A 12,305-nucleotide genomic window follows, 5' to 3' on the forward strand; every position below is an offset into this window, starting at 1 on the left:
CCCAGGGCCCCCATCATATCCTTGTTCCTCAGGCTGTAGATGAAGGGGTTCAGCATGGGGGTCACCACCGTGTACAGCACAGAGGCGATCATGCTTGCCCTGGAAGAATGGGTCACAGCAGAGCTGAGATACACCCCAATTGCTGTCCCATAGAACAAGGACACCACGCAGAGGTGAGAGCCACAGGTGGAAAATGCTTTATACCTGCTTGCAGCGGAGGACATTCTCAGTAAGGAAGAGATAATCTGAGAGTAAGAGTAGAGGATCCCGGTGACAGGCAGTACACCCAGCAGTGCAGTTGCCACATATAGAAAGATGGTATTGATAAGAGCACCAGAGTTGGCTGCCTTGAGAATCTGAGCCAGTTCACAGAAGAAATGGGGAATCTCAGTGACTGTGGAGAATGTGAGATGCTTCATCAGTAGAATTTGGATAAGGGAAATCCAGAACATGCTGAACCAACACAGCAGCACTAAAATGCCACAGAACCGAGGGTTCATGATGACTGTGTATTTCAGTGGGTAGCAGATGGCCACAAACCGATCATAGGCCATCACAGTCAAAAGGAAATCATCTATTCCAGCAAAATTATTTGAAAAGTATGCCTGAGTGAGGCATTCTACATAGGCAATGCATTTTCTCTGTGCCTGGATGTTCATCAGCATCTTTGGGATCGTGGTGGAGACAAAACAGATGTCCACAAAGGACAGGTTGGAGAGGAAGAAGTACATGGGGGTGTGGAGGTGGGAGTCAGAGCTGACGGCCAGGATGATGAGCAGGTTCCCGAGCACTGTGACCAGGTACATGGACAGAAAGAGTCCAAAAAGAAGGGGCTGCAGTTCTGGATCTTGTGAAAGGCCCAAGAGGAGGAATTCTAAGAAATACGTATAGTTTGCTTCAGCCATGTGGCTGCTGCTTATGCTGGGAAGGAAGAAAATGCAATCTTAAAGGACAGCCACCTGCCACCTCAAACACTTGTCACTTTACAGTAGGATTTATGGATAGATGTTCTTCATTGTCTAGTAGACCCAGCCAGTGACCGTGATTCAATCAGCCAAGCACCTCACTTTTATTTTTAAACATTTTAAATTAAAAGTTATACAGTACAAAATTACAATTGAAATATATATAATTATTCAGAATTTTTAAAATTAGACAAAATCACTCTATTAGCATTCTTCTATGAATCTTTGAACATCAACTAATTTTTGACAAACTTTTCCAAATATTTGAAGACATTTCATGACTTTTTCATAATCTTAATTTTTTCCTTATTACAGAATCTCTGTCATGGTAGCTAAATACAAATTTCATCTCATACAACCTTTAACCTTTGAGGTGGCATTTCATAGATTTGTGAACATTAACACTTCTCCCTCATTTAAAAAAATGTATTATTACTATTACTATATTTGAGCTTTAAAATGCCTTGTGTACAGAACCTCAATAAATGTTTTTTGTTATTATTAATAGTACAATGATTGAACTCTCTTTTATAATTGTTTGGATACCTAAATTTCCCAAGGTACAGTACAAAGCTGTGATTTACAGATTGGATTCTTGAGCGAAGCTTCCTTTAATATACTATAATTTCATTAATATACCATCTAAGTGATCTTGAAAAAATAATTTCAACTCTTAACATGTGATTCCTTTCTATATTAGGAGTCATGGATACTCACCATGAGGTCAGATTGGAGGATGGAATTAAGTGGCATGTGTGTGACTGTTCTCCTTGGGTAGAGTTGCGAATGTTTCATACTGGTGAGCTTCTGTTCTGAACATCATGATAAATCTATCCTGCATGGGTATCAGTTATCAATATTCCACTTACTGGGGCAGCCACTGAGGATGAAATTTAGCATAAATACAACAGGCGTGTTACCTCTTGTAAATGCCATTCAGCACTTTTAATGCATGAAGTTTCCTAAGTCTCCTTCTTTCAGAGAATTCCTGCCAAATGAACTGCTCCAAGAAGAGGAAAAAATCATTTGCATGACATCAGTGAAAGAAGGAGAAAAAGTGCATTGTCCTTTAGATCAAATAGAAGGCAACTGTGATTGTGTGTGCTCATCTATGCAAGGTGTTGAATTAAAATCATCAGAGTTAATGCCCACAATGGACAATTGATAGATTGGATTATAAATATTCAGCCATCGTATAAACTCAGTCTTCCTAGAGAAATTTAAAAAACAAACTTATGATTAAAACCAAATGATTACAAGGGCCAGGGATTTAGCTCAATGGTTGTGGTACATGGCTCATAAATGCAACGGTCCAATTCCCAGTACAAAAAAAAATTACATTCTCCATTTTAGAAAAAGACTCAGTACTGTGAAGGGCTGACTATATTAATTAATTCAAAATAGAAAAAACATAAATGAAAGCCAATTCATTCTGTCAAAATGAAATGGATATTTTCTTTGAAAGAAAAAGTGAAAAGTGCAGGGGAAAGGAAATAAGGGAAAAGAAAAAAAATATAAGAAAATGGAAGTAAATAGGGGAGGGTTGGAAGGGGTGAAGGGAGAGCAGGGGTATGGGGAAAAAGTGAGAACCAAGATCTGTTATGTAAAGGTACAGGATCCCAGTGATGAATGTAACTGTACTGTATATTTAAAAAGTACCAATAAACTCAATGGAAGAAAAAGAAAGATAAATTTGAGCGGAGAAGGGAAAGGCGGATCTTTATTAATCAGAAGTAAATAAGGAACAATCATTCTAGGTTAAAGAAGAGAATGTGCAGTTGTTGTATGAGATAGTGAGCTGGTATAGGAGAGGATTTGAGAGAACACAGCGATGTAGAGCAAGGACCCGGGTCACAGTGTGTGAGGCCCACCATACGGCTTCCTGTCATCTTCCCTATGTCCCTCTCACATTTGCAAATTTATATGGATCTGTGGGCCTGAGGTTGTGACAGTTTTATCTAATCGTTTGTATTTTCAGGTCCTCATATAAACCCCATCACACTGTAGGTGTTCCACAAATTCGCATATCTGATGTGTGTCAAACAATGAAACTAAAATGTTAACCAAAGCGTACAAAAACTAGGCCAATGAAGAGAAATCCTGATTATACTCACAGAAGGAAAAAGAAATCCTTTGAATAGCTTTTGCCATCATTAGTTTTCTTAGCAGTTAGGGTGGAGATTCTTGGGACATAAAGAAATCAAGAACAAATTCTTAACCCCGTGAAAAGTGGTTTTCGGAAGCCATAGTCCATAAGATATGCCAAGATCAACTACTATAATATCTCTGTCCATAGCTGACAGAATATATTAAAATCAAGGGCTACAATACGTGTATTAAACTCATGAATGTGCTAAGACAGTATAGTCCAACTTCATTCATTCAATATGTACCTGAAAATTGAAAGAGATCAGTAAGATGAGAAAGGGAATTAGGCTGAAAACCAGACACCAGAAATGATTACATTGTTTCATCATACTGAAGACACCAAAAATAATAAGCAATAACAATGAGAAGAACAATATAGAATTGTTTGGTGATATTAATAAATCAAACTCACCAGCAAAAATAAATTATAAAAGAAAAAAGGAATTACATTAAGAATTAAATAGAGAGCCAAGGATTTAGCTCAGCAGTTCAGTGGCCTGCCTTCCAAGTGCAAGGACCTGAGTTCAATCCCCAGTACAAAAAAAAAAAAAAAAAAAAAAAGAATTAAATAGATAATGCTTCATGCATAATGGGTCTTCAGTGAGAACTTTAAAATAAATCATTTTTAATAGGAATCTGCAATTTTTGACAGAGAGTTAAGAAGATATTGAGTGACTTTCCAGAGTATTTAATATTGAAGCAATACTAATTTCCAGGTTATCGGGGAAAGGTGCTGAATTGCAGAAAGGAGGAAAAAAAAAGTGCAAACAGAAAAAGATGATTCAGTGGAAAATAAAGTACCCTCAAAATACAGTAACTTCACGTTCACAGACTAAGTAAATATTGAACTGTTAAGAGTTATTATTCTCAGTGAAGGCAGGTATCCACGTCCTCTTTTCCTCCTACTCCACCTGCTTACCTGGGAAGCACTGACTCTCTCCAGTGGCTGCACTTCCAGATACCCTGTCTCCACGATCTCTCTCTCAGAAGTCCACTGGGATTACACAGAGGCTGGGATCACACTTGTAGGTGAGGAGCAACGGGGTATGTTTGATGTTCCTAGCATCTCAAGTGTCAAATTCTCAAGTTCCTCATTAAACAAATTGTCCCATTTTTCTCCAAATAATCAGCTCTCCCGGGGTGCAAGGAAGATAACAGAGTGAATATTTCTAAGTCAGTTTTCACATCTCTGTAGGGAGCAATAAATGAAAATAGAATTATTTCCTCCAAAAGCAGACGCTCTTTCTTTTATTTGATTTAAAAGTCGCAAGATATTCCCAAAGGAAAGTAATTTCTACATGGTACCAAACTTAACAAGAGTTGTCTGTGTAGAGCCTCCCTTAAAGAATCTTTGAAAGTCTGTAGATCACTTGCTGTCCACAATGTTGGATTCATGATAATATGTCAAGGTAGATAGTGAAGCAATTGTGATTTTATCCCTATAGCTGTAATTTTTTTTTAAAAATAGGAATATGTGGTATATACATATCATATGTATATACACCAACAATATGATGCAAATGTTAAATTGCTTCTTGTTCTTCAGCTTTAAATTTTTATTATTTTCTTTTATTTAATTTCTTAAGGAACAGAGGATAACTAAAGAGGACAAAGATTTTTTGAAAGGTGACAGAAATGTCCTAAGATTGTCATGAGGGCTGCACATGTCTATGAATATCCTGAAAACTATTAAACTGTGCACTTCTAATGGATGAACTGCCTGACCACAGATCATATGCTAATAAAAATGCTTAAAGAAAACTAAATTCTAAGACATTAGAAAATTTATTATCTCATGATTCCAGGAGCTGGAATGACATTCAAAATAATGCATTACTATTCTTAAAAAGTTATATAGAGGAAGTGATTTCATTTCTTCTAATTAAATAACATGGAAGTGATTAGAGGTGTGTGTGCATGTGCGTGCACGTGTGTGTGTGTGTGTGTGTGTGTGTGTTGCCAAGGATCCAACCCAGGCCATCATGAATGTTAGATAAATGCTCTGCCACTGAGCTATACCCCAACTCTGGGTAGCACTTCTTGATTCTGGTTAAGAAATCACCTCTACCTGGCCTGTATCCAGTGGAAGGTGGAAGGTGGAGCTGTGGGACAGTCGTGAAGACATCTCACTCAGGCCTGCTCAAGCCAGCCAGTGGACTGGTTTGCCACTCGGGCAAATAGATATATACTAGGACAAAGTAATGTGATAAAATTTTTCTTTAAGAAGAAAAAATGAAATGGCTTGAATAGAATTTAATCTCCTGATTAAGGCTTGGTCTTTAGGGTGATTATACTGAGAAGTGCTGTGATTGATATTGAGTGATGGGGGTTGTGCTTGGATCACTGGGGTCACACCATCAGAGGGGATTGTGGATCCTGGTGTTCTCTCTCTCTTCTCCTCTCTCCTCTTTGTTAGGTAAAAGAGCTGAAAATCCAAGACCAGACCAGGACTACAATAAGCCTTTATTATGGGGAGGATCTGCTGAGTTGTCACCTAACAAAGGAAAAGCAGCCTGGAGGAGCAGGGAGCTTCTTTTATAAGAGTGGGGTGGGGTTAACCTGAGCTGGAGTGGAGTCGAGTGAGGTACCATTAAGAGATTGAAGGAGCCTGTGACATCACTAAGAGGGGCTTGTGACATCACTGGTTACTCGGAGGTGGCAAGTATCAGGTTACTCATTAGGCATGAAGAGAGGCATGATGGGAAGAAGGCTGTCCCTTGGTAGGAGAAGCCATATTTAACATGGAGGCTGCTATTTCATGTGGCAGCCATCCCAAGGCACAGAGCATTATGGGAAGGGGGCTACTGTTTTATGTAGCAGCCATCTTAAGGCCAGGGACATCTAAAACTCTTCTCTTCTCCTTTCTCTCATCTCCCTTCTCTCTATTCCCTCTTCTCTCTCTCTCTCTCTCTCTCTCTCTCGTCTCTCTCTCTCTCTCTGTCTCTCTTTCCTTGGTGATATACTCCTTTACCCACACATACCTCTGAAAAAATATGAACACAATCAAGAAACAAGCTATTAGCACCATGGTATTGAACCTACATATCCAAGAAAAAAATATATATATGGATATTATATATAAAATTAAGAATATATATAGATACATTTATATTATATATAGATATAGGTATTCCCCCAGAACAAATTTGCTATTATGTATCTCAAAAAATACCAATACAATTGTAAACAGGGTTCCTCCTTCATAAATAAGATTGGGTCTCATGAAAGAAGTTTCACATGCATTTGGCTCCATTGCTATGCTGACTTCTGCCACGTAAAGACATTGTATGTTTTCCTTCCAGAGGACACAATCCTCATCAGATAAATCCGCATGCTTTTATTTTGGAATTTTCCACCTCAAGCACTAACACAAGTAAATTTCTATTTGTATAAACTATTCAGTCTCATGCATTTGTATAACAGCGCAAAACAAGTTAAGACATGGGCTGGAGATGTAGCTCAGTGGTAGAACACTTTCCTAGCATGCATGAGATCCCAAGTTCAATTCCCAGTAACACACACACTCACCAGACTATGACATGTATTTATGTGTATATATGCTTATGTGTATGTTGTGGGTTGATTAATGGAGTACTTGAGTGGAAACACCCACCTGAACTGAATCATTGCGGTTCTGGGTATGGTAGACCCACCTGAGAGTTGTTAACAATGGCATAGAAGGACAATGGGAGGGGAAAACTGTATGCTGCTGAAGATTGCATGCTGCAAGCTTTATTGCGACTGGTTTTCCTCATACAAACTTGACTGCTCCTAGTGTTGGAGGAGCCCAGGTCCTCCCTGTCACCAAGATGGTGCTGTTCTCTTCAGAGGAGTTCTCGTCTTCACCACTGTCTTGAGTGTCGCTTCCTGGCTCCAGTGTAGTTGCAGTGCATATCTTTGATATGGACTTGCATGAGATATTGTTGTGGCCTCTAGGCTTCCCCCTGTACTAGTGCAGGTCATTGACTTGGAATCCAGCCCCTCAGCTGGATTCTTTGAGTCTCCATCTCATGGACAGAACTTTTGTACTCTTCTCAATTTTACTTACGACTATCTATCTATCTATGTATCTATCTATGTATCTATGTATCTGTGTATCTATCTATCTATCTATCTATCTATCTATCTACCTGATGTATCTATTTAGTATATCAATTCCCTTACAAATCTACTACAACAGTGACTGGCTACAATGCTGCATTTACATATTAATGTGAAACTGAATTACATTTCTCATGAAAGAATGGAAACATTGCAAATGAATGAAAAGGAAATTTCAAATTGTTTTCCCAAAACAACAAAAGCAATCTTATTTGTAACTGCCTTGAGACAGAGGAATGCTCTAACTTCTTCTGCCCAGTGATATTCCATTTTGCATTAAAGACCTTCAGAGAAACATTTATTTTTCTCAAACATCAACTTTTACTGCTAGGAAATTCTTTTAAAATTTTTTCATATTTAAATTCATGTTGTTGTTGTTGTTGTTGTTGTTGTTTTGGTTGACACACAGAATATGAAAAAGTGCTTTTCACTATCCCCTTAATTTATTCATGGAACATTTACTGAATACTTTGTGCTGGGGATACAATGTCCTTGTGCTTTGAACAGCTCATAATCAAGAAGGGTAAAGGGATGTGTAATTAAATAATTGCATGGGTATACACATATGCTGAAGATGTGTTAAAAACATACTGGAAATAGAACAAGAATGACTGATTTGCTTGCAGGGAATCATGGGAGAAGTGTTCATAGAAATGGTATCTCAGTAGAAACTAAAAAGGGAAAGGCATTTCAAGGAGAGAACAAAAATGCTTGACACAAAAATGAAAGAGTAGGGGTACTTTAGACATTGTGAACAACTTAGAACTGGACTGGAAAATGAAAGCTGGACAGCAATGAAAGATGAGACTGCAAAGGAAGGGGAGAGGATTTATGAGGATTTACACCTGTGTGAGGTGATGTTTATTACATAGCTGGGAAGTGTATTCTGTTAGGTAAGAAGCACCACTAAAAACATTTTGAGACTTCAAATATTCAAATTCACAATTAAGCTATTGCCCAATTTTCTTTATATTTTATATGCCTACTTTCCTTTAGGTGGATCTTTGCTTTCAAACCTTTAACATGTTCCCACTGGCCTGAACCTCTGGTGGTTCAGAGCCGCCAAGCAGGAAGGTATATGAATTATAGCTCTTTGTGAACTTGTTAACTCTTTTCTGAGTCCCCTATAAATTCCCTCTCAGTCTAGAACTAGATACAAGATTTTGAAAATATAGCTAATTTGTACTGAGTACATGCATGTATTCCCATACACTATATGCTTTCAGGAAATTTCCCATTTTTTCTTAGCATAATGGTAAAAATAATAGGGGTAGATATGCATTCAACTTTTAAGGCATAGAATTTGTAATAGCCAGGGAGAGTATGGCTATGTTGCTGTAACATCTCTAAAATGTTATTGATTTAATAAAACACCTTATTTCTTTCCCTTGTAGAGTGTCTATCAACTTGGGCAACTGAAAAAGAGAGTGCTCTACGTATAAGATCAGCTTTCTAGGCAATTTTCATCTTATAATATATCCCTATGAACATATACCTCTACAATAGCAAATAAATTGAAGAATGATGTTTTTATTAAGTAATATTAGTTATACAGATTAATGGATTTTATTTTGTCATATTTGTATATAGACGTAACATACTTTGATCATTTCACCCTAGTGGCTTTCCTTGCTCTTCTCTCCCCTAGCATTGTTCCTTTCATAGCCTCTAGTAGTCCCTGTCTAGTTCCCTGTCATCTCTTTCTGTCTGTTTTTTGTTTGTTTGTTTGTTTGTTTTTTATATATGCAATAAAATATGACATTGGACATATTGAGTCTAGTTCATATTGCTTGACATGATAATCTCCAGTTCCATCCATTACCTTGCAAATAACATGATTCTATTCCTTATGGCTAAATAATATTCCACTTTGTGTATATATCCCCTTTGTTCTTTATTGCTTCATCTATTGATGATCACCTAGGCTGATTCCATAGCTTAGTTACTGTGAACAGTGTCTCTTGTCTTATGCATAGGCAGATAAGTATGTAGTATGCTGATTTTAATTCTTTTGGAGATATACTGAGAAATGGTACAGCTAGACTAACTAGTATCTTTATTTTTAGCTTTTTTCTTTCAGGAACCTCCATATTGTTTTCCATTATGTCTGTACACATTTACATTCCCAAAAACCGTGTGGAAGAATTCCTTTCTCCTCACATCCTCATGAGCACTTGCTTCTTATATTTTTAGTGACAGGCATTCAGACTGAAGTGAGGTGGAATCTCACTGTAGCTTTATTTTGACTTCCCCTTATAGCCAAATGAATTTAACATTTGTATTATGCTTACTGTACCTTTGTACTTCTCTTGAGAAGTATCTGTTAGTTCTTTTGACCATTAGCTATTTGCTTGGGGTTTTTTTTTTTTCAGTCCACTGTATGTTCTTGATATTTGCACCTGTTCAAAGGGCAGAAGGTGGAGATTTTCTGCCATTCTGTAAAATCACCATTTGCTCTGTTCTTTCCTTTGCCATGCAGAAGCTTTTTAATTTGAGGAAGAATGAATATTAAAAATAATGTAGCAGCTCTTAAATGGTTTGGCTTAAAGTGACACATCCTTGTCACTTGTATTTTGTTGAAAAGACCAAAATAATTTTCATGTATCACTTCAAATTAGAAAGAAATGCAGTGTGTGTGTGGGTATTCAATAAGAGAACAACAAGAAACATCATTAATCACCAGAAAAATCCACCACAGAGGTGCACACAATATCAGAATCCACATAAAAGGCCCTGCAGTCTATTAGGGAAGAATGCAGGATCAGATTGCACTTTTGAGTTTGAACCTTGCTTTTGCCAAATAGTCCCTCTGTAAGTTTGAGAAAGTTTGTATTGTTTTGCTCTGTTGTGTGTTTATGTGTGCACATGTTTTCTATTAGAACCTCAATCTCCTCACCTCTAAAAAAGTGATGTTAATTCCTGCCACAGGGAAGTCTGTCTAAGAGAGTATAGAGAGTGTAATTACCACATAACTTATACACAATAGGCACTACAATGTGCTATGTTTTACATGTACTTTAATTGTACTTCACCCTGTTTTAGAAAACACTGTTGATAATACACATAAACAACACAAAATTCATGGAAACACATAGAAATAAGTGAATGCAATCCATAATTTACAAATCTGATGGAAGGACCCATATCTCAGCTATAGAGCACTTGTCTAGAATCTGTGAGGCCCTGGGTACAAGTATCACAAGTCAAAGAAAGAAAGGAAGGAAGAGAGGAATGGAGGGAGGGGGAAAAAGAACAAGGAAATAGGGGAAGGAAAAAGGAAGGAAGAAAATCTAAGAGCAATACTAAGTACTTCAAGTTCAAAATTCACAAGTGTTAAAGTTTAAATAAATGGTGAAAGATGCACATTTGGGATAGAGTTAGGGCAGGGATGCCATTGGAGACATTACTAGGATATGATTTTTTTTTAACAGTGTATAAAATCTGGAAGCATTTGACCCAGCTATACCTCTGCTGGTTATCTTTCCAAAAGAATTAAAAGAATCATACCACAGGGATATATGTGCACCCATGTTTGTAGCAGCACAGTTTGTAATAGCTGAAACTTGGAAACAGCCCAATTGCCCATCAGTTAGAGACTGGATAAAGAAGATGTGGTTTTCTATTAAATGGAGTACTACTCAGCCATAAAGAATGAGAAACTAGAGTTACTCATAGGAAAACGGATGTATATTGAGGCCATACTCTGAAGTAAAATAAATAAGACCCACACATGTGCAAATACCAAATAGTTTCTGGTAAAAAATCCAGAGCAGAAAAATGATAGATCCTCCAGCATTAAGTGAAAGAACAAGATGGCTTAAGAAATTCAGAGATACAAATTTCAGAGTACACCTCTTTCTTTCCTTCCTCCTTTCTTTCTTTTTTTATTACTTTTTATTACTTTATGCCTTTAATAAACACAAGATTGCTTAGTCTTGGGCCAAGGGACACATCACAGACAAGAGGCTGCTCTGCTGAGGAGTCTGCCCAGGGCTCCCTTCACATCTTTATTCCTCAGGCTGTAAATGAAGGGGTTCAGCATGGGGGTCACCACGCTGTACATCACAGAGGCCACTGAGACTGGCTGGGAGGACTGGGTGACTGTAGAAGTGAAGTTGACCCCAACACCAGTACCATAAAATAAAGATACAACTGACAGGTGAGACCCACAGGTGGAAAATGCCTTTTGCTTTCCCCTAGAGGAAGACATCTTCCTTAAGGCTGAGACAATTTGTGAGTAGGAGAAAAGGATCCCAATGAGGGGGAAAACACCCAGCACACCAGTCATAATGTAGATTAGTGTGCTATTCAGGAAAGTGTCAGAGCAGGCCAACTTGAGAACATGGGTCAGCTCACAGAAGAAATGTGGAATTCCAAGATCTTTACAGAAAGTTAGATGCATCATCAGAGAAATATGGAGGAGAGATATCATGATGCTGATGAACCAGGTAATGATAACCAGCAGGGCACATAGGCGGGGATTCATGAGGACCATGTAGTGCAGTGGGTGACATATAGCCACAAAGCGGTCATAGGCCATCACAGTGAGGAGCAGAGTTTCCAGGATAGGGAAAATCATGGAAAAATATACCTGCTTGAGGCAGTCCGAGTAGGAGATGGCTTTGTTCCCTGTGTAGATGTTCACCAGCATCTGTGGGACTATGGTGGAGCTGAGACAGATGTCAACAAAGGACAGGTTGGAGAGGAAGAAGTACATGGGGGTTTGGAGGTGGGAGTCAGAGCTGACAGCCAGGATGATGACCAAGTTCCCGAGCACTGTGACTATGTACATGGCCAGGAACAGCCCAAAGAGGATGAGCTGCAGCTCTGGATCCTCTGAAAGTCCATGGAGGATGAACTCCAAGACTCTTGTTCGGTTTCCTGCTTTCATGTATCAGATTTCTCTATAAAAGAAGAGATCAGACAATAAATTCACAGTAAGCAAATGTCTTCCATGTAACAGAAGTGCCCACACTAGTCAAGTTGTGTATGAAGTCAGTTACTTTACCTAAACAGTAGATCTCATTTCACTCATGAATGGAATTCTTAAGGAACAGCTTGCGTACCAGTTTTCTAACAGCCAAAACAAGA

General features: G+C 38.2%; 2 protein-coding genes across 2 annotated transcripts in view; both read right to left on the reverse strand.

Annotated features, from left to right (window-relative positions):
* Positions 1 to 905, reverse strand: part of LOC104851137 (olfactory receptor 7D4-like) — an 18,119-nt gene extending 17,214 nt beyond the window's left edge. The window contains exon 1 of the mRNA XM_033759443.1: positions 1 to 905. Within this exon, the coding sequence (XP_033615334.1) occupies positions 1 to 905 (905 nt within the window).
* A 10,261-nt stretch (positions 906 to 11,166) lies between these two features.
* Positions 11,167 to 12,105, reverse strand: LOC104851044 (olfactory receptor 7D2). Its single transcript, XM_010608204.1, has one exon. It carries the CDS (start codon positions 12,103 to 12,105, stop codon positions 11,167 to 11,169), a length of 939 nt encoding a protein of 312 aa, XP_010606506.1.
* Positions 12,106 to 12,305: the final 200 nt, after the last annotated feature.

The sequence above is a fragment of the Fukomys damarensis genome, unplaced genomic scaffold (genome assembly GCF_012274545.1).
Source record: "Fukomys damarensis isolate Sample0158 unplaced genomic scaffold, DMR_v1.0_HiC HiC_scaffold_37, whole genome shotgun sequence".
NCBI lineage: Eukaryota > Metazoa > Chordata > Mammalia > Rodentia > Bathyergidae > Fukomys > Fukomys damarensis.